Below are 23,162 nucleotides of genomic sequence, written 5' to 3' on the forward strand. Positions count from 1 at the left end.
TAGTTCCTGAGATGAGAAGATGACATATCTGCTCTGAAGTGGTAAAGCCCACCAACGGACGCATATACAACGGCCTTTTATCATCAAAGCACAAGCTACGTGCTTTTATAGGTGTGAGGTAAAACGAAAATCCCAGGTCTCTGTGTTCATTGCATGCTTTCTATTTCAAAAGGAATCCTCAACAGAAACATCATTTTAACTTTATGTGATTGAGTCCTACAAGGACAAATTTCTATTTAGACCACATACAGTATGTAGCGTGTGAGTTGTTCTAAAAATGTTATATATTGATACTGGAAGAGTATCTGTACCATAGTCCCCTGCATAGCCGTAATTTTAGAAACAATTATTATGAGGATATTGACAAATTTACCAAATCAAGAACCAAATCAATTAATCTTAAATAACATGTATATTAAACTCAGGCCTTCTCAGGTTAGACAGAGGGGGCTAGGGAAAAAGCAGCTGCCCACAAAAACAGTGACTTATGTTCTGTTTGCTGTATGTTTTCTGCTGGCCGTGCATTATATTATTAAAATTCATTGTATAATGGGAAGCCAGTGAGGGATCATGTTGTTGTCACGACAACCTTAAGGTTGGTCGGAGCACCTGCATGGTGAAGTCTGGGGTGTCACGGCACATACCGACATGTCAACAGGGATACTATTTTTAGCCACCTTTAACATTAGTGTACTCATACTGTGATTGAATCATCTGCTATTTGGATTTTGTCAGCTCATGTTTTTTTTTTTTTTATTGTAGCCTATTATATCTATATGCCGTTTGTTTTTAAATATTTAGCATATTTTTATTATTCTAGGATGCCTAACAACATCAGCCAAGGGGACTGCCCGATGAAAACTAGCCTTTTAGTTAACTTGGGTACATTTTGATTTGTTTTGAATGTTATGTATGTAGCAGCATAGAAATAGGGTTGTCTTGATGCAGTTAATTGTGCCTGCTGACCACTAGGGCGGCAGTAGATAAGTACGGCCCTCCTTCTCGCGCTCCGACTGATGCATAATTTGTGGGTCAGGTGTTTGTCTGTGCAGGTAATGCGCCGCGCCACTGCTGCGGCTATTGCTTCGTTTCGTTTTATTTATCACTGTGTCCTCATGCTTAAAGCCTGCGTGTTTTCACTGCAGAGCAGCGACCGAGTGCTCCGTGCTCCGTTTATTTCCTGGTTCTCTCGAGCGGTGGTAAGTGTCCTCTCTCTCTCTCTCTCTCTCTCTCTCTCTCTCTCTCTCTCTCTCTCTCTCTGTGTTACACCGAATGCTATCCTGTAGCTAATGCTAGTGTGGTCACAGGTAGATGTCCGCTGCCGTGTGGGTCTTTCTCTCCCTTCCTCTCCCTGTGCAGGTTTGACTTTGAAAACAGGTATGCTGCCTTAAATCTAGCCCCTAAAAGCCTTGATTAATGTAGCTTAGCTATGCTAATTTTACGTTTATTGACCGGGAACGCTCATCAGCTGGCCGAAATCTATAGGTGGTGTTGTGTCTCGGCTGCTAACTACTCAGCTTTGTCTCTGCTGCTAAATATAAAGCTTTGTCTTTGCCGCTAACTACACAGCGTGTCTCTACTGCTTGGTGGCGCTGCTGTTGTTGGCTTTTGGGCTACAGTTTGCTAGCATGGTGGACTGCCGACACCACACGTTTAACCAGTTTATTTCTTTAATTTTAGCCGAATGACTGTGGAGTTAATCCCTTAGTTTGTATTTTTATTTTATTTTTTCTTTACTTTATTGTTTTGATTAAGTGAATTGTTTTGTTAAGGTGATTTTGTGAACCATTTCCTGTTTTGTTGTATATATTTTGGGGTTAATTTTTGTTGTAACTTCCTTTGTTTGTCCTTCTCAGTGGCTGCAGTCTGGTGGTGGTGCTGGGGACGTGGGTGGTGGTGTCCCTCCTTGTGTGCCCTGCTTCCTTGGATTTGGTGATATCCATGGATGTATTGATATCACTGTGTGTGACTGTCACGTGTGTCTGGGTGAACCCTTTTTTTCTTTAATTTAGTTTTATCAATTCCCCTTCACCTGCTCTTTCCCACCAGTAGGCATCAGCCCCTGATTAGGTTCCTTTTCTTTTTATTTGGGATGAATGCAAATTTTTATGATAAAAAAAAAAAAAATATATATTTTTTACTATTTTATTTTTTTATTTTTGTAAACTGGGAACCACGTGTCTTGCCTGTTGAGTGGAACGAACCTGTGTTTTTTGATCAGTGTAAAAATTATTCCTTGGGTGCAATTCCCAAGGTGGCGTTGTCGAGCAACCTAAGATTCACATTGAGAGCCTCCACGCCGCCACATGTACATTGTCATTTTTGAAATAAAAATGATTAAGAAAAGTGACGGATTGTGTAGTTAACAATAAAGCTAGTCTACAACCATGCTAGCAGCTGTGTGAGGCTGTATCTAGTTACAGTGGTGCTTAAGTGTTATGAAAAGGGGGCTAGCTTTATTAGCTAGACTAGCCTACCAAAAGTTATTACCTGTTCATCAGTAGCTGTTGGTGCATCTAGAAAGACAGATGGAATCGCATTCGTGGTCAGTGACTTGTGGTCCTTTAGATTGCGTGTTTTTTTTTTTTTTAAAGTGGTCTGAAATGATCACTACAAATTTGCCACTTGAGTAGTCTCCACCGGTGTCTTGATGTCCAAGCCAGCAGCAAGAAGCCACAGTTGGTTCCTTTTGTGGATCTCGCAATGGAAATTTGTGGAAACTTTTTTGTGCCCATCTGTTTGATTTAATTTTACAATTTCTAAATGCACACCAAATCACATAATTTCCTAGTCCTTAGTTTCCAATCAAATTCTTCAATGCCAATTTACTAGGCTACTACTAGGTTTCCCGACTGGAGTGCGCTTGTTTACTTTTTGCCGCAGTACTACTAACCGGAGCTAAGTAAAATTCCACCGCTGCTGAGAAACTAGTCCCTCAAAATGTAATGCGATCATTGAGATGCAAGGGTAGTTTATTTCTAACATTATTTTCTCAACAAACATTTACATCGATAGTCTGGCGTTATAATTTATTTGCCTCAGGTGTACTGTGGAATGTGTAACACCGCTTTTAATGGCAGGCTAGCAGATACTGTTGACTTGCACTAGCTTGACACCAGCGAACTCTGCAACTGGAAGGACTGGATGAAAAGTGTTAAACTGTCTCCATTGATAAATAAAACACTGGCTAACTTGGAAATGAGGTCCTATGTCCAAAATTCTGAACCACCCCTTTAAAGGTACAATATGTAACATTTCTGCATTAAAATGTCTAAAAACGACTATACTTTTGTTATTTTGTTGAGTTGTGTACTAACACTCAATGTTTCCAACAATGTTCAAACCCAGAGAAATCTATTTTATTTTAATGACATGGGATGTTCATTTAGTCGCCTGTCAGTGGCGTCCTAAAAGCTTTGACCCCTCTGGTTCCTCTAACTTCCGTCGAAACACGGGAACCCAGATGATACGTTTGAAAGTAATTGTAAATCATACAATGTCACAGAATAATACTCAGTAACCGTATTACAGCTTTCTGCTACACAGCATAATTTTGTCATTGATTACATGCCACTTACAACAGTAATACAGCTGGGATCTTATTTATTAATAAATTTGATTCATGTTGATGCTAATGCACGGTGGGGAATGTTAACTTATAAGGTTACAACATTGTTACAAGTTATTTTAAATATAATTGTTTTGATCACAAATCTAATGCTTATTTAGCCAGCTCTCCAACCCTGGTTTTTCGGCCTCACTCCCTGCCGCTAAGGGACTTCACTCGGGTTGAGAGTGGACAACAGCCCCAGGGACATGACATATCCAGCAGCCAGCCACTATTATTAACTTACAGCAATCCGAACCCAGCCAGCACAAACTCCAGCGCCAGGTGATAATGATGCTAACTGCAGTAACAAAGTGACTCCGACGCCCTGGAGTCTGGCTGGCTTCAGTGTTGTGCTGAAATTCACCTTGATACTTGGCGGCCAGCCTCGAAGATGTTGAGTAATGTCACAAAAACCCTTTTCCCCCCCGGTGCTGAAAACATCCAAAAAGTGACACGAATGTGAAATATAAAATGATATTGTGGTTTTAGCTGCTGGCTAATGTTGACTTGCTTGTTTGCTAACTGGTCCACTAGCTAGCTAGCTACCAACCACAAATCGAATCAAGAAAACGTAATTATGTGGGGGAAACTGCAGCTATTTTATCAGAATGAAATGAATAAACGTAATGTGGATAAAACTGTAATGGATAAACCCATCCATGAACAGATATATTTTAATCTGCAATTGTGTTAAACAATGAAAACTACAACTCCCCATAATGCTACTTCACGACGTCCTCAAAAGTCTGTGTTTACATCCATTGTTTTGATTGAGAGACCCCTAGCGGCACATTTTCTAGCACAAAACACAGTAGGCTACAACTGAGGCTGATGGGAATCTCGTAAGATTAACCCTAAAGTACTGGACAAATTATTTATTATATAATTTTGACCTGATGGTGGCGCTAGAGATAAAGTCAAATGACCAAAGTTGATAGGTTTCATTCCCTTGGGACTGAATGTGTGTCTAAAACGTAATGGCAATCTGTCCAATAGCTGTTGAGCTATTTCAGTCTGAACCAAAGTAGTGGACTGACCGATATTGCCATCCTCAAAGCCATGCCGCTAACGTAGAGATAAAATACCGGCCCAGTCTGTTGCCCTACTGACTGTGTGGAAATTGTGACCCGTATTTTAGGCTAGGGTGTATTATTTCAAAAGGCATCAACACTATATCACCAAGCTGTGTTCCACATTGCTACTTTAAATTGCATAAAGCATATGTCTGCACTCTGAAAATCTGTGCACTTGGCGGCCTATTTTCTTTCTCCCTCCACCACCATTTCTCACGTCTCAGAATTGCTTTAGTACTTGTGGCTTCATCTGTAGATGAGACTTACTGTAAGTGTTTGACTGCAAATGTCAAGCCAGACACATGTTAGCTAACAAATTAGGTGTTTGTATTTCATTTTGGCTTTAGAGATCAGAGATCTCTGTATAGTTCAAACAAGGGTGGCGGAAGTTTAGGTCGCCGTCCTGCTCGCAGCAGTAGTGGTGGAAGAAGTATTAAGATCATTTACAAAGATAAAAATAGCGATACCACACTGTAAAAATACTCCTTAAGTAAGTCATTATCAAATAGGACTTAAGTAAAAGTACGTAACTATTAGCAACAAAGGGTACTGTATTATTGGATCATTATTATAGATTCATGCCCACATTTTTAAAGTGATCAAATGGTTTGTATTCAAAATCTTAATCTGTAAAGTAACTAGTAACTGTAGCTGTCACATAAATGTAGTGGAGTAGAGATATTAAGTAACATGCAGAGCAGAGCGTTACTCTAAATGTTAAACATGCATTTCTTCCAGGCGGCTTTGTGCTTTTTCTTTTTTTTTTTTTTTTTTTTTAACCTGAGCTCTCTAAACCCCATCACATTGGTTTGACTAAAAAACTCAAAACAAAATCTCAACATGAAGAATATGCATCATCCATCAAATTATTGTTTAATGTAATCAGTTGAAATCATTATGAGTACTATAAATATCCTGTCTTTAGTTTTTAATTCATCCCATTGCTGCCTTTGCTATGATACTACTCTATGACTTTGTAGGAATAAATAATTAGTGTTATGCATATATAATACAATATGAATACAAGCAGACGTCTCTAGTGTCTACAACTCCAGGCTATTTTCCGTTGGCTATTAGCATAAAAAAATCATAGATAATACAGTTTTACTATATATAATCATATATAATAAATTTTTCAGTCATGCTTATGTTGCTTTATTAGCTAGTCTATCCGTGTAAAACAACAAACTGTACATATTAGATTCACTGAAAATTTGACAGGAAGTGCATTTTCTATGTTTCAGCCAATCAGTAAGATTTCCATTTTGTAAACCTTGATCACCTTGTGACTAAATCTTCCATTTGAGTGGGAAGACATCAGTTGTGCAAGAGAAGAGCTCTGTACCACAATGATCGGAAGACTGACTGCTTTGATTCTTCTAAGTACATTGTGTAAGTGGAACTTTAGTTTTCTACTTTAAGATGAGTACTATTGTCAAAAAGTTTGTTTTGAATAATGTGTACAAATATGACAAAATGCTATTTTTGGATTGTATTTATGTACTTTCTTATTTTCCTTTTGTACATTTGTACTGTAAGTTCTATTTGTGTTTAATTGTCTTCTGTTACATTTTTCATAGTTTTTGTCTCTTTTCTTTAGCCCTGATTCAAACTGCAGAGGTTCCTGATCAGATCTCTTTGACTGTGATTGAACTTGGAGATAGTTTGTCTCTGACATGTTCAGTCTCTGGGATTGAAGCCGGGTTGTTTTACTGGTATAAGCTGAAGTTTGGACATATGGTCCAAACAGTTGCAGCAGGAACTTTTGACAAAATAACACTTCAAGAACCATTTACCAACTCAAGATTCACAGTAACAACTGTGAACAATCAGCATGTTCTCAACATCACAAATGTAAGCAAAGAAGATGAAGCAACATACTTGTGTCAAGCAGGATCGGCATACCAAATGGAATTTATTAACGGCATACTTTTGGCTGTGAATGGTAAAGTATGTTCATTTCTGTGACCTTGTTTGCTGCTTTGTAGATACTAAAATATCCATTAACCGCCTTTTTGTGAATCACACAGATCATAAAAACCTGCAGAAAGCTGTCTATGTGAAACAAAGTCCGGAGACAGAGTCGGTCCAGCCGGGCGACTCAGTGACTCTCCAGTGTTCCCTTCTCTCCAAGACAAAAGGAAACATAGATCAGTGTCCAGGTGAACACAGTGTGTACTGGTTCAGATCTGGATCAGGGGAATCTCATCCAGGCATCATTTACACTCACAGTGATGAAGAAGAGGAAAGAAGTTGTGTCTACAGTCTGTCCAAAACTATACAGAACTCCTCTGATACTGGGACTTACTACTGTGCTGTGGTCACGTGTGGAGAGATCCTGTTTGGTGAAGGAACTAAAGTGGAGACAAGTATGTTTTTAAATTATTTAAATCATAATGCATCAACTGATTATTTTTCTGTTGCTTTCTAAGTATAGTGTTTGTAATAGGAAAGAGAAACAAGAACATTCTTCTGCCTGTAAAATGTATTTTAGGCCTTTTTTTTTCTTCAGGCCTCTAAATAAATGATTCAGATTAGATCAGCTTGAAGGGCTCTCAGTTAGAAATACTGTATGCATGTTTGATGAAGGGTGGTGAGTTTCAAAGGGTCACAAACCACTGAATTGTTCATAGTATTTACAGGATACTTGCGGCGGACTTGTAATGGCAACACCCACTGTACATAGAGCTGTCCTTTGGTTGGGGTTTAGCTGCCACCACACTTCCTGTCTTTGTTATTTCTGTATGTGTGTTTGTGTGTTTTCTCTCCATTTCCTGCGGTACTAAGTTAACTTTTTTGACCACCAGCCACTGTGGCAGGTGGATTTTTTACCAGCCAGTTTTTTTGTTTTTTTTTGCCTCATAAAGGTGAAAAACAGGACTTGCTGTGTCTCTATGATTCTATCCTGTCCTATTCATGGTAGCCTACTACTGATAATCCTGCATAGGGATTCACATAGACAGTGAAAGTTGCAAAAATTTTACATTTTTTGTATAGTTCTTTAAAAATAAAAAGGAAACTTGTTTTGGGGCGAATAATAATTATTACTATCAATTAATTACTCTGGCTGAGATTTCCTAGGAACCTTACCAAAAAAGCTCAGGATGCTGCAAATGTTGGTATAATATGAAAATGGCTGGTGGATATAAGACAAAAAATTATAATTTATTGAATGAATCAAATATGAACATACTGTATCTGTCACTGTCAGTGGCTTGTTGATCTTGACATTGTTAGTTAATTCCTGGCCTGGGACACACACACACACACACACACACACACACACACACACACACACACACACACACACACACACACCTGGGCTGGGACACATTCATACGGTTTGATAAAGTACTTATTGGACTTTAACTTATCATTGCACTTACAATAACGTAGCTGTCCTCAATTTAGGTCATCCTGTACGTCTCATCTGCGGTTTTTCCTGCATCTACCGTGTGTGTGTGAGTGAGAGAGTGAGAGTGCGTGGGCGCGCCAGTCGCGGGGAGAACGGAGCAGCAGACCCGCCCGCTGCAGAGAGCCGACAGGATTGAAACAGCGACTTTATAGTGAAAAATCGTTACAGCGTACATTGATGTAAAAATGTATACATGTTGGCAGGACGGTCTGAAATGTTTTGCACGGTCTTTCGCTGTATGTTTTGTTTGTAAATGTGAGATGTTCGATTCACACATGTCTCATCTTCATAACAGAAACAAGGAAATTTATTTGACCCGTTCTCATTCCCGCTTGGTCAGGGGGTGCACGTGGGACTGATTGTCGCGAGTAATGAAAATGCAATAGGGGGCCCCGGCTGTCAATCAATGTATTCCAGTGATGCGGGCCCCTGATTGGCTACCTGTCAATGTGGCAGGTAGATTGACAGTGTTACAATGTTACCGCCAATTGCAAAATTCACCCGCATTTGGCTGGTTGTTGGGTGTTAATTTCAGGCCCTGGTCGTTTAACAGAACACTCAGATTGGACATATAGTCTAGCTAGCTGTCTGGATTTACCTTGCAGATATCTGAGGAGCAGTTAACCATAGTCCTCATAAATCAACTGAAGATTAAAATTCCAACACAAACACGGACATCTGGCTGAAAAGAGTGAAATCTGGCGGAATTTCCGTCGGCAACGGAACAATCCCGGAAGTGAAACATCGTGGATATAGACTTTCCCTGCAATGAATGGATGATCCACTCTGCCTCCTGAGACACAGCCACCCTTACATGGTTCCTGATACCATGAAATGTACAGAATCTCATGGCAATCCATCCAACAGTTGTTGAGATGTTTCAGGCTGAACCAAAGTGGTGTAGGCTTACCAATGAACCAACAGACCGACATTACCATCTATAGAGCCATGCTGCTAGTGTAGCTAAAAGTAACATTTGTCAATTGGACAATAAGTCATTGGTGCTGTGGAACAATTGGTTGGTTTTGCTTTCAGTTTTTTCCTGTTATAGAAAGAAATGTCATGCAAACAAGTCCTCAAAATACAAAATAAGTAGTTAAGTGAAGCTTATCAGTTTATCACTATCTGAATAAAAATTACTCTGTAGTGAATTACAACTGCAATTAATAATAACCACGTAAAAACAATTACATAACATTTTTGTTAATAGTAATTACGTTTCTCTTTTGTGCATTTGTTTTTCTCATTCTAGGACAAGAGCTGTGCCCATTCGTCATTGTGCTTGGAACGGTGCTGGCGGGCTGTGTGATTGTGATTGCTGCCCTAATCATCTTCAGAAAGCAAAAGCCAGTTTGTAAACATTGCAAAGGTGTGTGTGTGTGTGTGTGTGTGTGTGTGTGTGTGTGTGTGTGTGTGTGTGTGTGTGTGTGTGTGTGTGTGTGTGTGTGTGTGTGTGTGTGTGTGTGTGTGTGTGTGTGTGTGTGTGTGTGTGTGTGTGTGTGATAACAAAGTCAGGTGCCAGCACTGATAGGTTGTTTACAGTTGCATGTTTAAATAAGCATCAGGGTTACTACTATGTCCTTGTGTGTGTTTTTTAAAGGTGCCCTGCCATACAAAAACGTTTTTACTTGCATTTTCTTAAATATGTTAGGTCCATTTGTGTTATGTTGTGAATGTGAAAATGAACTGCTACCTCCTTTGTCAGCTCTAGCCACTGAAAATAAATAAGCAGAGAAATCAGGCCAATTACAAAAGCTGGTCAGTCTGACATCATATTGCCTGAGCTCATTACTATTCATTAGCTCGCCCAGTTGGGCTAGGTAAAGGATTCTGACAGCCAGGCTCTCATTGGCTAGCTGTTAGCCAATCAGAGTCAAGCAGCTTAGGTCGTTGAATATTAATGAGAACTGGCAGAAATCGAGCTGAGTCTTCCTGTAGCCTTTCTATACCACGCTAGAATGGCTTGAAACAAGGTAACCAAGGCATTTTTTCCACAAAAATGTTACAGAGTCCATGGTAGAACTTCAGACATTACCACAAAGTAATGAAATACGTGTGGCAGGGCACCTTTAAACTACACTCAGTAATGCAATGAAAGCCAGTAACATGTTGAATGTTTTGTGACCAGCTTGTTACTGGGTAGTTGGCGGTCCTGAGGAACATTAAAGTAAGAAGACAACAATCATTTTATTTCTAGTAATGTCTTGTTTTGTTTTTTTATTAACAGTAGAAGCTTCCAATCATGCTCAATATGAGGATCAACCAAGGAATGTGGTAAATATAATTTTAATATCTAATGCATGACTAGAATTGAATCATAATAGCCTGTGTGGTTATTCTACACTGGATACATGTCATGGATGGCAAAGTGAAGGCTGATTTACAGGATTAAAAACACACAGAACGTGGTCGGGTTGGCTCAGTGGTAGAGCAGGTGCACATGTACCAAGAGGTTTATGCCTCGACGCAGAGGTCCAGAATTCAAATCCAACCTGTGACGATTTCCTGCAGGTCTTCCCCCCCCCTCTCTCTCTCCCCTTTCTCACCTAGCTGTCCTGTCAAAAATTAAAGGTGGAAAAGCCCAAAAAATAATCAAAAAAAAAGCCACACAGAACATGGTGAGATGGGCAGCTCCCATTCATTTTTGTTTAAAGTTTGAGAAGAAGAAACTATTATTCTTCACTTTCAATCGTACAGTAGAAGTGAAATTCAATCTCTGCAGCAACTTGGGGTTCAGTGTCTTGCTCGAAGCCACTTTGACATGTGACTGGAGGAGCCGGGGATGGAACCACCAATCTTGTGGTCTGAGCTACAATAAATAAATAAATGATCTCTGGAAAGGGCTGGAAGGGGTATCAAATTATTGTCCAGGAACTAATCACACCTAGCATCTATTCAAAAAGTCCCTTAAATCAAAGGACTATATGATTGGTGCATGGCCTTCATAACGAGACATCTATTTTCTGAACATCACAGTTTAGGAAATAACAAGGTTTTCTGATCTTGTGGTAAGGTTTGGTAAGTTTAAGCCACTAAAACAACTTTGTTCGAGTTGGTTTGAGTTTAAATTAGTAGGCCTCCAAAGTTAAGGTCATAGGGGACCTTTTGTTGTCATAATTAAAATTATAAACACATGGATAATATTATGGAACTATCTTAGTTATAGTTAAAAAGACAATAACATTGACTACGTTTACATGCATCCAATAACCCGTTCAAAACCGGAGTATTAGCAATAACCCGGTCGCGCACGGCAATGTAAACACCGGCAAAACCCCGAATATGCTACCTGGGTTACCCCTTTTCTAACCCGAAATTTTGGTCATGTAAACGCGTATCGGCATATCCCCATCAAAAGGAACATTGATTTGTGTTCTGCGCATGTTCTATTCGCAAGGAATCTTGGTCTTTTGAGTAGAGGAACTTCTTGTATGCGCCAGAAAACATAGTTATAATAATAATTATATACTATAATAATATAGTTATATATATGTCAATGCAGAAAACCTGCGCGCAGTATACCGGAAGTAAACAAGAAGTAGAGGTAAACATTGCAGGGCGCGCGCACAGCACGCACACTTTTGGCCCGGGGGGAAACCAATTTCTTTATTAGTGTGGTAAAAACCATGAATATAATGTCTTTTGTTGACGGCAGAAAGTACCGAAATAGTGAGATTTATAAGAAGGTGACCGAGAAGTTATTGCGTCTTAAGGTTGTCCGTAGGCTACGTCCAGACGCTAACCGTTTACGTCGGGATTTTGCCAATTGATTACAAATTCCATGTAGGAGTAACTCTCTCTGCTCACGCATGTAAACGGGTTATTCTGAATGTTTCAGAAACCCGAATAGTGACCTTAACCCGACCATAACCCGAAAGCTTGTAAACGTAGTCAATGACTGTTTGTTGGAAATGGGAAATGAACATTGTGATCTCCTCCATCTGCAGACTGTGGCTCTTAAACATCACTCTACTTCCTCCTTTGCTCCTGATGGAAAGCAGTCATAAATACTGCATCTGCTGGAAGGCTTTGTCAGTTGAATATAAACATTATGTTGTTTTTGTGCACTTGCTAAAAGGTCTGATCCTCTTTTTGTTTGGGAGGGCAGTCTCTAGCCATCAAATATTTGTTGTAAATTAATGTAAATTGCAGCTTGTTAATTAAAGATGTGTTCCTGGTTCACCAATTTGGTTAGAACATAAATCAACAATCTTTGGATCCTTTACAGCACATTGGACACTGGGAATCACCAGTAGAGCTTCGTTCGGGCCCAAAAAATCAAGCCCGACCCTGCCCGAGCCCGTGCACGTTGTGTCCGAGCCCGGCCCGACACATTAACTGGAATTATGAGCCCTAGCCCGATTTCAACCCGACACTTTTTTTAATCCGTGGGCCGTTATAACTGACGTTCTCAACTACAATTCAGAGTTGTTTGAACTGCAGAAATCTGTTTAAAATGATCTTAATGAATAATGCAACAGGAGCGAAGCATGTAAACTGCGCTGTTTGTTTAATCAGAATGGAACGGATCGCAAATGGATCTGAATGAAGAAACGTAAAAAACTCAACGTATTTCTCTGTGAGGGCTTGCCCGCTTGCCTCACCCTTTCCTCCAAACTTGCTCAAAAGGTAATTCTCCCGTTTTTCTTTTTTTCTTTACATCCTCAAGCTCCATGTTGCACTGAAGCTCCACAATACAGCCCGCAGCCCCGGTGTGATGTGTGCGAGAGGAGGAGACTCCGCGCATGACACATGTTGCATTTTGTAACTGTAGTCCAACTTGTGTAACTTTTTGGACACATTTGTTACTTTGGCCTAAATAGATACTAGTTCTGATTATGGCATAGCTTTCTCCCCACCCAATTAGGCTAAAGTAATGATTAAAAAAACACAAATGCTTGATCAAGGGTCCGCGGCCCGGCCCGGCCCGAGGATAGTGGCGGAAAGCCCGTGTCGGGCTCGGGCTCGGGCTCGGGCTCGGGCAGAGAATTGAAACTCTAATCACCAGAGGCCTCACGATATGATATCATCACGATACTTTTGTCACGATATGATATTGTTGCCATTTTAAACATATTGCAATATTCTGCGATATATTGCAATTTAATACCTTTTTTTCCAACTTCAAATTTTCCCAATTTCAAATTATGTCCCCAAAAGGAAACTTTGTCAACATCTGTTTTATCTAAAAAGATACATTTCTCTGTTTGACCATCTCACTTCAATTTTATTGCTGAAAAATGGGATTGTCAAGCGGACAAACTGACCAACACATATATAATAAAAGATCGATACTTGGCGTCTGTGTATCAATATAGTATTGCCATGGAAAATATTGCGTACTATGCTATATCGATTTTTATTTTTTATTTTTTCCTTCACCCCTAGTAGATGCCACAGCTTTTAATGGTTATATTAAATCCAATTATTATTGGTTGTGGTAAAACAGCTTTAACATCTAACAATTTTAATTATCCTCTGTAGGATTTTGAAGCGGCAGCACTGAACTACGTAGCACTGGATTTCCCCTCAAGAAATGCTAAAAGATTGAAGAATACCAGGGAGTTACCACAAGACTGTCTGTACTCTGGCACAGCAGACTTTCAGTGAAGTACTATAACCAAATGATTTTCATGCAGCTTTGATTTGTGTTTAGGTGTATGAGATGAGAAGAGAGATATTTGTAGTAATTATATTGTTAATAGTTTAATAAGTGAGATTTGTTAAGGATAGAGACAGCACTTATGCTTTGTGATGTTGCCTGGATGAACCAAAAACATTTTTTTTATCATTATTCTTAATATTTTGTTTGTTTTATTATTATTACTTGTGAGGTTAATCTTGAATAATCACTCAAAATATGTGTACCATTAAAGAGAAAATCCATCTATGTTCTTCATACTGTGATTTTAGAGACAGAATATACACCTGATGTTCAATTAGTAGGAGGGTCAGGCTTATGTTGGGTTAATATGCAAGGACAAAGAAGATCATCTGCCTGCTTTGAATGTTATCAGCCGATTGAATGGGTGTTATCAGTTGTTATCACTACCATAGATATGAGGCAGTGGGGCCCTATTCCACTTTTTTTTATTTATCCAGGTAAGTAGATTGAGAACAACTTATCATTTCCAACGACGACGACCTGTGACATTCACACAGTTACACATTCATACCTGGAAGCTGCCCAGTACAACCACAGTCTGATCTGCTGGCCACTGAGCAGCTCCTCTGGAGCGGTTGGGGGTTAAGGGCCTTGCTCAAGGGCACCTCAGTGGTGGTAATGAGGGAGGGACAAGCACTGCTCATTCACTTTCCGCACCCAGATTTTTTTCCTGTCGGTCTGGGGATTGAACCGGTGATCTCCCGGTCCCAAGCTCGCTTCTTAACCACTTCTAGTTGGACCAGTAGGCCGTTGTCATCCATTGGTAAGCTGAGTCACCTGCGCTGTAAGATGATGTAGTGAGAGCAACAATGGTAGGAAGTAGAATAAACAAACCATATAGAATAGGACATTACTACTGAAATCAACATAGCAGGATGGTCAGAGCTGCGGACATTTTTATGTTTACCATTGCCGTTGCAAAAGGCTAACGTCTGTATAAATTTCCGTATTAACCAATTTACGGAAAGTCGTGGACTCACTGTGTTGAGGTGTTTCAGTAATAGCCAAGCAAGCAGTAAAGTAACATTACAAAGCAAAAAGAGCCAACAGCTGAAAAGGTCAAATTTGACAATTTAATGTTTAATCCACACACTTGTGTCACAGCATAGGAAAGAATCGCCAGATGAGTAACAATTTGGAGAGGATTTTTTTCCTCCCTGCCTGCGGCTCTGGAGCTGCATCCGCTCTCCTACGGTAGATGCTAGATAGTACCCACCGAACGAGACCCTGAATGAACCAAGGTCAAGGTAACTTTATTTATACCCGAAGGTAGATTTGGCTTACAATGGGAAGTTGGGTGCGTCAGCGTCCTTTTTACAGACACACATACACATGCATACATACACACAATCGGCAGCAGACTGTTAGGACATAAAACGAAACAAAGGAGACATCATTGTTCATAAAATACACTAAGTCAATGGTTCCGCAGGCACAATATAATAATAATAATAGAAATAAACAAAATGCAGCAGATCTGTATTGCTACTACTTATTTAACAAACGTATACCTGGCATAGTACTACTTTCCTTTTGTTACCCGTGTATGTGGAAGGGTGTAGGCATACTGCCCAAACAATTCTTAATATCAGAGCAAATTTACGAACAGAGTTCTGTTAATTAAGCCTGAGGTAAAATCTAATATCAAGGAAATAATGCAACATACATAATCAACAGGAGAGGAAAAAAGACGACCTTTTGCTTTGTCATCATGTCTAATGAGCAAGAACTTTGCGACCAACATGATGATTTCATATGGGAACCTTACTTTTCTAAGGTAAGCACTGGATTTAGTCAAAACTGGAGTGGACTAAGTCGGTAATATGGAGTTGTATGGATACGGGAGGGATATAAATACTAAGCCACTTAGATTTGCTCACAAAGTCAAGCAGAAAATCTTCACATTTCTCAAGGGAGACTTCAACGCACTGACGGAAACAAAGGATTAAGAGGGAGGGATAGAGGAAAAGATTATTACGGTTCAACAGTTAGGTATAGGTTCAGCTTTAAAAACAAACTCGACAACAAAAAATAAAAAAATAAACAATTACTTAAAGGTCCAAGTTGTAATATATTTACTGTAATAAATCCCCAAATGACCCTAATGTGTCATCAGATTTAAGGAAACACGCTAAGTTGAAATACTATCTTTTCTGACAAAAATGCTAATGCCAGTTTGTGTGTTTTGGCCTGTGTGTTGTTATCGACTGCCCAGTTTGACAGCCAGGATCGGGTTGCTGCCATGCTAACCCTGCTAATGTTACCGGAGGACCAGGCAAGCGGGCCACGGCTGTTTACGACGTGTAGCCTGTTCAGCAGCTGTAGCCGACAACGGTGAGTTATTTTAAGCCAAGAGAGGGGGCTGTAAATCGGGAAGAGAGGACCGTGAGTTTGCAGTGTGTTTAGCGATTGTTGCCGTAATTCTAAGCCAATAAAGTGTGTTCAGTCAGGTCGAGAGGACAGCAAGGTAGTCTTATTTTTAGCGGTTCCTACCGTAACTCTAAGACGAGGAAGTGTGTCTGACTGTCGGGTGGAGAGGATGGCGAGGTTGTTGTGTGTCTGTCAGTTGGGTACAGAGCTCCGCGTGAGCAGCACAGGCTTCTATGGCTGTCAATATAGCCAGCATCTAACGTTAGCTACTCTGCTGTGCTGTGAAGTAATGTCTGGCTATGTGAGACAAGCGTCTAGCCACATTGTTGTGGATACTTCTTCAGCACACTTTGGAGGAGGGTCTAGCAAAGCGAGACTATGGATGCTGCGGTCTCAGCCTGGCAACCTCCATGAACTTTGAGTCTGGGGGGACGACTCTCTCCTGTATTTTGAATTTGTACTGCAGTAACTTTTTTAAACACTAGCTGTCAGTATTACACAGTGCACCTTTAACACTAGCTTGTGTAGAGATAATGCACCATGGAAGTCCCCTTAAACCTGTAATTGATTGTTTTGGCCAACTGACTAATCTAACAGAGCATTAGCATGGTGAGTGTAAGTTTAGCATCCACTCTTTTTTACCAGCTGCGACAGTGGTGCTGGTATTGTTTTTCACCTTATGAGTGTGTGTGTGTGTGTGTGTGTGTGTGTCATCCAGTCAAGAAACCTTACAGGTGATGTGCAATGGACAGTAGGTTAATTAGCTGCTGTTGGTTATTCACTAAAACGTAATATAGATGTGACTGAACCATACAGAAAATGGCCGAAGACTATAAAATGCTCTACACAGCTATTTGCTATTTGACTGATCATTTTCTATAGATTATCACTTAACCCATTTCACATGACATTACATGACAGCAATTTAGAGGAAAGAATCATTTTAATGCAGGTGTAACAGACAATGTAGCTGTGTTTTTCACTCATAAAATTAGGGTTATTAAGTAGGGAGGATGTATCTAGGTCCAAAAAATTATATTAATTTGTTTTAGAAATGAAACCATGATAACCTAATTTTAAGATAAGCATTCAATCTGGTTTATGTTTCAAAGGGCAACAGAGTTTTTGTAGCAATTTTGTCAAGTTTTATCTTTTATACAGACATCAGGATCATGATAATACTTTGCTTTCTCATTCTACATTGTCTATATTATAGTCTGCCAAATGCTGCCATTTTCAAATACATGTTTTTTTTTATTTTGCCAAAATGAATGTGTTTTAGTCTTTTAGCAGATTTCTCCTTAAAGTCCTCATATTATGCTCATTTACAGGTTCATTATTGTATTTAGAGGTTATACCAGAATATGTTTGTTGTACTGCACATTGCTGCAGCTCCTCTTTTCACCCTGTGTGTTGAGCTCTCTGTTTTAGCTACAGAGTGAGACATCTCACTGCTGTTCCATCTTTGTTGGGAGTTGCACATGTGCAGTACCTAGGCACTTTAAGTTAGCTCTTCTGTCTCTCTCCGGTTGCTGGCATTCATAAGTTGGTTTCAACCAAATTTACACATGAAAACGGTTTGAGCTGTTTAATTGAAACATTTTTGTTTGCATAAATTTACAAATATTTTCAGATTAACACAATGAGCATTTGACAAACAGTAAATTTGATGTTAACACAATTAAAAGCCTGCGATGTGATTATATGTATCAAATGCAACACTTTGATATTACTAATATCGTCAATAATAAAGCAATTGAGCTGGCTTAATATTTAGGGTGAGATGGTAGAACAACAAAAAACAAATGTGAGCACATAACCTAACATGATGTAAGGTTCAGAGTCAATGCTCAACATTATAAACAGTATCAGCATTTAACTTGAGAGTACACACTGTCCTCAGCAAACTCTCTCTTGTTTCTTCCTCTCGTTTTTTTCCCGGAGAAATTCAGCGCAGCGTAGTTTAATCTGTCGTCATCTCCAGTCTGTGCAGAATATAAAATAGTTACGGTTATGTATATATACTGTATATAGTGATATAAATATACAATATTTTAATGGAATAATTAATTTGGTATCATCACGTACTGTATCATGTACTGGTTGGCGCAAGTTGTCATGTCGTTCTTCTAAATTAGCACTTTCAATTCCTAAATGAAATAAATAAAATAAATCATACTATTAAATATTTAAGAGATACATTCACTTAATACAGTACAAGTATAATATAATAAAATAAAAACCCTAAGGGTAAAAAAATTACTTTAATTATTTGAATAAAATATAGCTAGAGGCTGAGTTTAATGATGTACACAAATAAACAATAAGCACGATGGAAACTTACATATTTTTCTTTAGAAAAAGTGCTGCCATTGTTCATGTAAAACTCCATTGGCCCTAACCTCTATTGTAAAAGCTTGTCCGATCTTGTACATAAAATGCACAAGTAAATGTAACATATGATCAACATGTTTAAAATGTAACAGGAGAATTTGATTTTTGCAACAATGTTATACTCTTACAAGACTTACCTTTATATTGTTCATGTACTTTTCGGTTACAGACGAGGACAACATTTCCAACAACAGAAATGACCAAGCAGACTATTAACATCCCCATTGCAACAAATTCGGAATGTGTTCTTTGCACTAGAAAAAGAAGAAAAAAACATATCAATCCTGATGTAATTGACATATTTTGAGGATTACTTCCATTACTAAATGCCAGGTCATACCAATTTCCACTTTAGTTCCATCTCCAAATAATATCTCCCCACATGTGGCCACAGCACAGTAGTAAGTCCCGGCATCAGAGGAGCTGATGTTCTTAGAGAAGCGATAAACACAACTCTTCTGAGTGTCAGATCTCTTGTCACATTCATTATGTCTTCTTCCATCAGTGTAGATGATGTCCGGATGAGATTTATCTGATCCGGCTCTGAACCAGAACACACTGTCATCTCCTGGACACGTCTTGTCCTCAGAGTCGGAGAGGATTGAACACTGAAGAGACACAGAGTCTCCAGGCCGGACTGGATCAGATACTGTCCGCCGCTGAACAACAGTATAGTTTGATGTCCTCTGAGTGTTTCCTGTGTAATACAAAACTGTGTTAAAAGTTTGGGATCTCTTTTGAAAGCTTAAGAAGCATTGAGGTACAGTATATCTCAAATATAAATCCAACACGCTTGATGGCACTTTATAAAAGTAGATCACATTATTACCTTTTACTAACAAATATGTCCCACTCCACTGATTATCATTCCACTCCATTACAACACAGTGGTACATTCCCTCATCTTCTTTGGTTGTCCTCAGAATGGTCAGGTTGCTAACATTCTTCTCATAATGTACCTCCAATCGTGATTCAGAAACATCTGGTGCATACTGAGGTTGTGTAGATTTCCACAGTGTCACAATAGCTTTCAGAGTTTCCCCGGCACTCTGCTTGTACCAGTGGAGTTTTTTGCTGCTCAACTCTTTATTAGAGAAAACACATGTGAAGGTGACAGGTTCACCAAGATGAACTGTGGTCACTGGAGTCAGCGTATCTAGATTAAATTAAAATGTACAAGACATTAAACAGTAAATGATATGTGTAAAGATCTAAAAAAAATGTAAAGTGTTCATACACAAAGTACAATACTGTACATAGATTGCATGTAGATACAGATGAATTATAAAATATTCAGTTATTGTATAGCACTTACATCCCTGGTGAAGGAGAAGCAGTGTGACCCACAACAGGATCATCATCATCTTGACATTGTGTCTTGTGAGGAGACTTGTTGGTTATTTTATGAGTGAAGGAGTTGAGATGAATCTGATAGGTCAGTTCATCAAATGCATCTTGTGTCTGATTGGCTATAACAGACATAAGATCAAAATGGATTTCCTGCCACACTGGCTTTGACCTGGTCTGTGTGAAGTGTAATACCTCTCATTCTCATCCATCAACTATTTGATGTAAATGTTTTCTTTATTTAACATTCAACATTATTTCGCGTTTTATTTCTAGAAGGCATAGTCACTTAGCATTTTGAATCTGAAACGATAATTTTCCTTTCCTTTAGTGTTAATAAAATGTAGTATTATGTATGGTGCACTAACAGCACTAACATGGTTGCTATTGCTGCTTGTGGTACCAAGTGCTTCTTCTGTTTTTTTCTGAATCAACTTTGACTTTGACTGTTGCAAGACATATTTAAAGTTATTTTCTTGGTATCCTCTGTTGCATCTCTATTAAGCATCAGCTCCAAGATTGACCAGCATGTATGATTCTTACTGGCATGCTGTTTATATATATTGTGGCTGTATGCCAACTGCATGTACACCCTTTAAAAAGGTAGTCACTCGTGGATACCACTGCCTACCTATACAGTACAAATCAATGTATACCAATTCTTGCTAATATGTCCCGCTATTGCTGCATTCTTTTTAATGGCCAGCAAGGAGCAACTCCACTTGTTGCAAAAGAGACTGCCCGTGGTGGCGCCCTCCAGTGACAAAGTAATTATGATGGGAGCAAAGCAACAAGACGTGAGGTGACGAAGTAAAGCGTGCCCAATTCTGCATAAGGTATGTTGGGGCAGTGATAACGGGAATTTCACCTAGGAGACCGGGGTTTAATTCCTGTGAACAGTACATTTTTTTACTTTACAGAAAAAAGGAAACTTTGTCACGTTCTGCGTAAAGTGCATAACCTGAAGTAAAGTAACGTAATAAATGTCAATGATTTAACCCAAACCATGATTTTTTTTTTGTGCCTTAACCCAACCACAACTCACGCTAATGACGCGTTCAAAAGCCGTTACTTTCTGTGGTTGAGGATGGAAAGTGCTCCTGTCAGTCGTATTTCCTGTTCCCTCTAGGGGTGCTTATTTATGAAACGCTCCTATGGGTCGTTTTAGAGGGTAGGAATAAACAACCTATATTGATGTGTGCTTTGAAGGTCTTTGTGCAAAAAAAAGTCTGATTGTATACAGTAGAAATCTACGAGAAAATGACCCTACTTCTCACTTGATTTATTACCTTAGTAAACATTTTCCTAATGAGTTTATGGTTTTAATCTCTAATTTGAAGTCTTAAAAAATGCATGATGCTCATTTTGTAAATTATAATTCCAATTTAAAAGTAAAATATGCAATATAGAAGGGTATGTTTTAGGGCGTGGCTACTTTGTTAGTGACAAGTCACTACAGTGTCCTTGGGTTCCCAGCCAGATCCACCCCTTGCTCCTCCTCAGCTCCACCCTCTCGTCCAAATATGGCTAAACTCACAACATGACATCATGACTTCGCGTAAACATACACGTTGATTTTCTTATGCCAAGTGGCGTGTTATCTGTACGCATTTTGAGCTATCCGTGTGTATGTCTACGCTGTATACAGTGGCCGTAAACATACATGCCGTGTGGCGTGTTATCGCCGTCTTGCCGTGTTATCGGGAGAACAACGTGTTATCGCGAGAAGAAAGCTATGGTTGAGTTTAGGAAAAGAAGAACCAGTTGGGTTTAGGAAAGAAAAACGGGGTTGGCTTTAGTAAAAGAAGAAAGCGACGGTTGAGTTTTAGGAAAAGAAGAATGGGCTTGAGTTTAAGAAAAGAAGAACGGGGTTGGGTTTACACAAACAACAGAGCGAGGAAATGCCACATGCGGGACGCAATCCCCGCTCTCCTGGGTGAAAGTCCTGTGTCCTTTCATACTACTACATTCACATGCAAAACGCAAGGTAATGTAAGTCAATTGAGGCCAAACGGCGTTGATAAACACACTAAAAAGTGAGTATGCGTCTTTATAACACGCCAATAATGGCATACAAGGCTTAAAAAACAGTAGTCCACAAACCAATGGGTGACCTCACGGTGACCACGTCCACTTCTTTTATATAGCTAGTCTATACTGTGAAAACTAAGTTTGACACTGCCATCCATAGAACCATGCCACTACTTAGGGCTTTTTTTTTTGTGGCAGTACAACGTCCAGCCAAAGTAGCACTCTGACAGTTTGGTACTTTGCTAACCTTGAAATTTGCATTTCCTAGCTGTGTAGTACTTCAGTGCAAAGTGCCCAGGCCAGAGGAGAGACAGAAACAGTTGATTTAAATGAGTTGGTGCAAACCAAGTTGTCGGTATTTTTGGTGGACACTCACCCACTTTGGTGGAGTCTCAGACGTTGCACCGAAAAGACATCTCAGAATCCTGTCTGATTCTTGTGCAACAGTATCTCATATTCACAGCTGCATAATATTAGATTAAAGTCTTCTTCCTCTGTTCATTAAATCAGTGCAGGAATCTGACGGCAGCATGACAGATGTATATGTTTTCAACGCATGCATGTACAACCTCACATAGCTGCTGGCATGGCTGTAGACTCTGTATTGTTTTCTTCAGTAAGAAGGGATATCTGTCATTGCAGGAGCAGTGATGTAGCATTTATGATTTAGCATAACAGCAGTTAACAGGACATACTGTATTTGCATGAATTGGTAAAAATTTAAATAACTTGTTTGGTCCTGAAATTCAGAAAAACGGGAATCTTTATGAACATCATATAGTTTATTGAATGGATGAGAGAGAGAAGAGGTAATATGCTATACATTAGACCAGTGTGACAGGAAATGAACTTTGACTGTTATTCTGTGTTAACCAATAAGATGCATTTGATGCTCTGACTCACAGGATAATCTCACCTTTACTCCCTGAAATACCAAGTTTCCTATCAAGATACAGTGTCAAGATGATTGGGTTCTGTGTTACGTTGCTTCTCCTTCATCAAGGATGTGAGTGTGCTATTGAATCTAAATATTTTCTCATGTTATATTTGCACTCAAACTGGATGTGTGATAGTTCACGTATTGACCTTGTTGCTTCTTTATACATTATTGTCATTTATTATTTCAGTGGCTACAGTTCAACTTGGTGAACCTGCAACCTTCACGTGTTTTGCCTGATAATTACTTCAACGATAGACACCTGTGGTACAAGCAGAGTGCTGGGGAGACTCTGAAATTAATTGTGAAACTGCAGAAAC

General features: G+C 39.3%; 2 protein-coding genes across 3 annotated transcripts; one reads left to right on the forward strand and one right to left on the reverse strand.

Annotated features, from left to right (window-relative positions):
* The first annotated feature begins 988 nt into the window (after window positions 1-988).
* On the forward strand, window positions 989-13,988 carry LOC120566981. 2 transcript variants are annotated; one of them, XM_039813749.1, is made up of 9 exons: window positions 989-1,199; window positions 1,308-1,377; window positions 1,857-1,961; window positions 5,928-6,075; window positions 6,284-6,628; window positions 6,714-7,052; window positions 9,351-9,467; window positions 10,326-10,372; window positions 13,583-13,988. In XM_039813749.1, exons 4-9 carry the CDS (start codon window positions 6,033-6,035, stop codon window positions 13,706-13,708), a joined length of 1,017 nt encoding a protein of 338 aa, XP_039669683.1. In that variant the 5' UTR covers window positions 989-1,199; window positions 1,308-1,377; window positions 1,857-1,961; window positions 5,928-6,032; the 3' UTR covers window positions 13,709-13,988. The 2 variants fall into 2 exon arrangements, with proteins under 2 accessions (XP_039669683.1, XP_039669684.1); XM_039813750.1 differs by lacking the exon at window positions 1,857-1,961 and having other exon boundaries at window positions 10,329-10,372.
* Window positions 13,989-17,841: 3,853 nt separating this feature from the next.
* On the reverse strand, window positions 17,842-19,885 carry LOC120566982. The gene is made up of 6 exons (XM_039813751.1): window positions 19,843-19,885; window positions 19,357-19,683; window positions 18,868-19,224; window positions 18,665-18,781; window positions 18,222-18,283; window positions 17,842-18,118 (listed from the first exon to the last, which is right to left on the reverse strand). The coding sequence occupies exons 1-6, from the start codon at window positions 19,883-19,885 to the stop codon at window positions 18,002-18,004; spliced, it is 1,023 nt and encodes a 340-aa protein (XP_039669685.1). The 3' UTR covers window positions 17,842-18,001.
* Window positions 19,886-23,162: the final 3,277 nt, after the last annotated feature.

This window comes from Perca fluviatilis, chromosome 10 (genome assembly GCF_010015445.1).
Source record: "Perca fluviatilis chromosome 10, GENO_Pfluv_1.0, whole genome shotgun sequence".
NCBI lineage: Eukaryota > Metazoa > Chordata > Actinopteri > Perciformes > Percidae > Perca > Perca fluviatilis.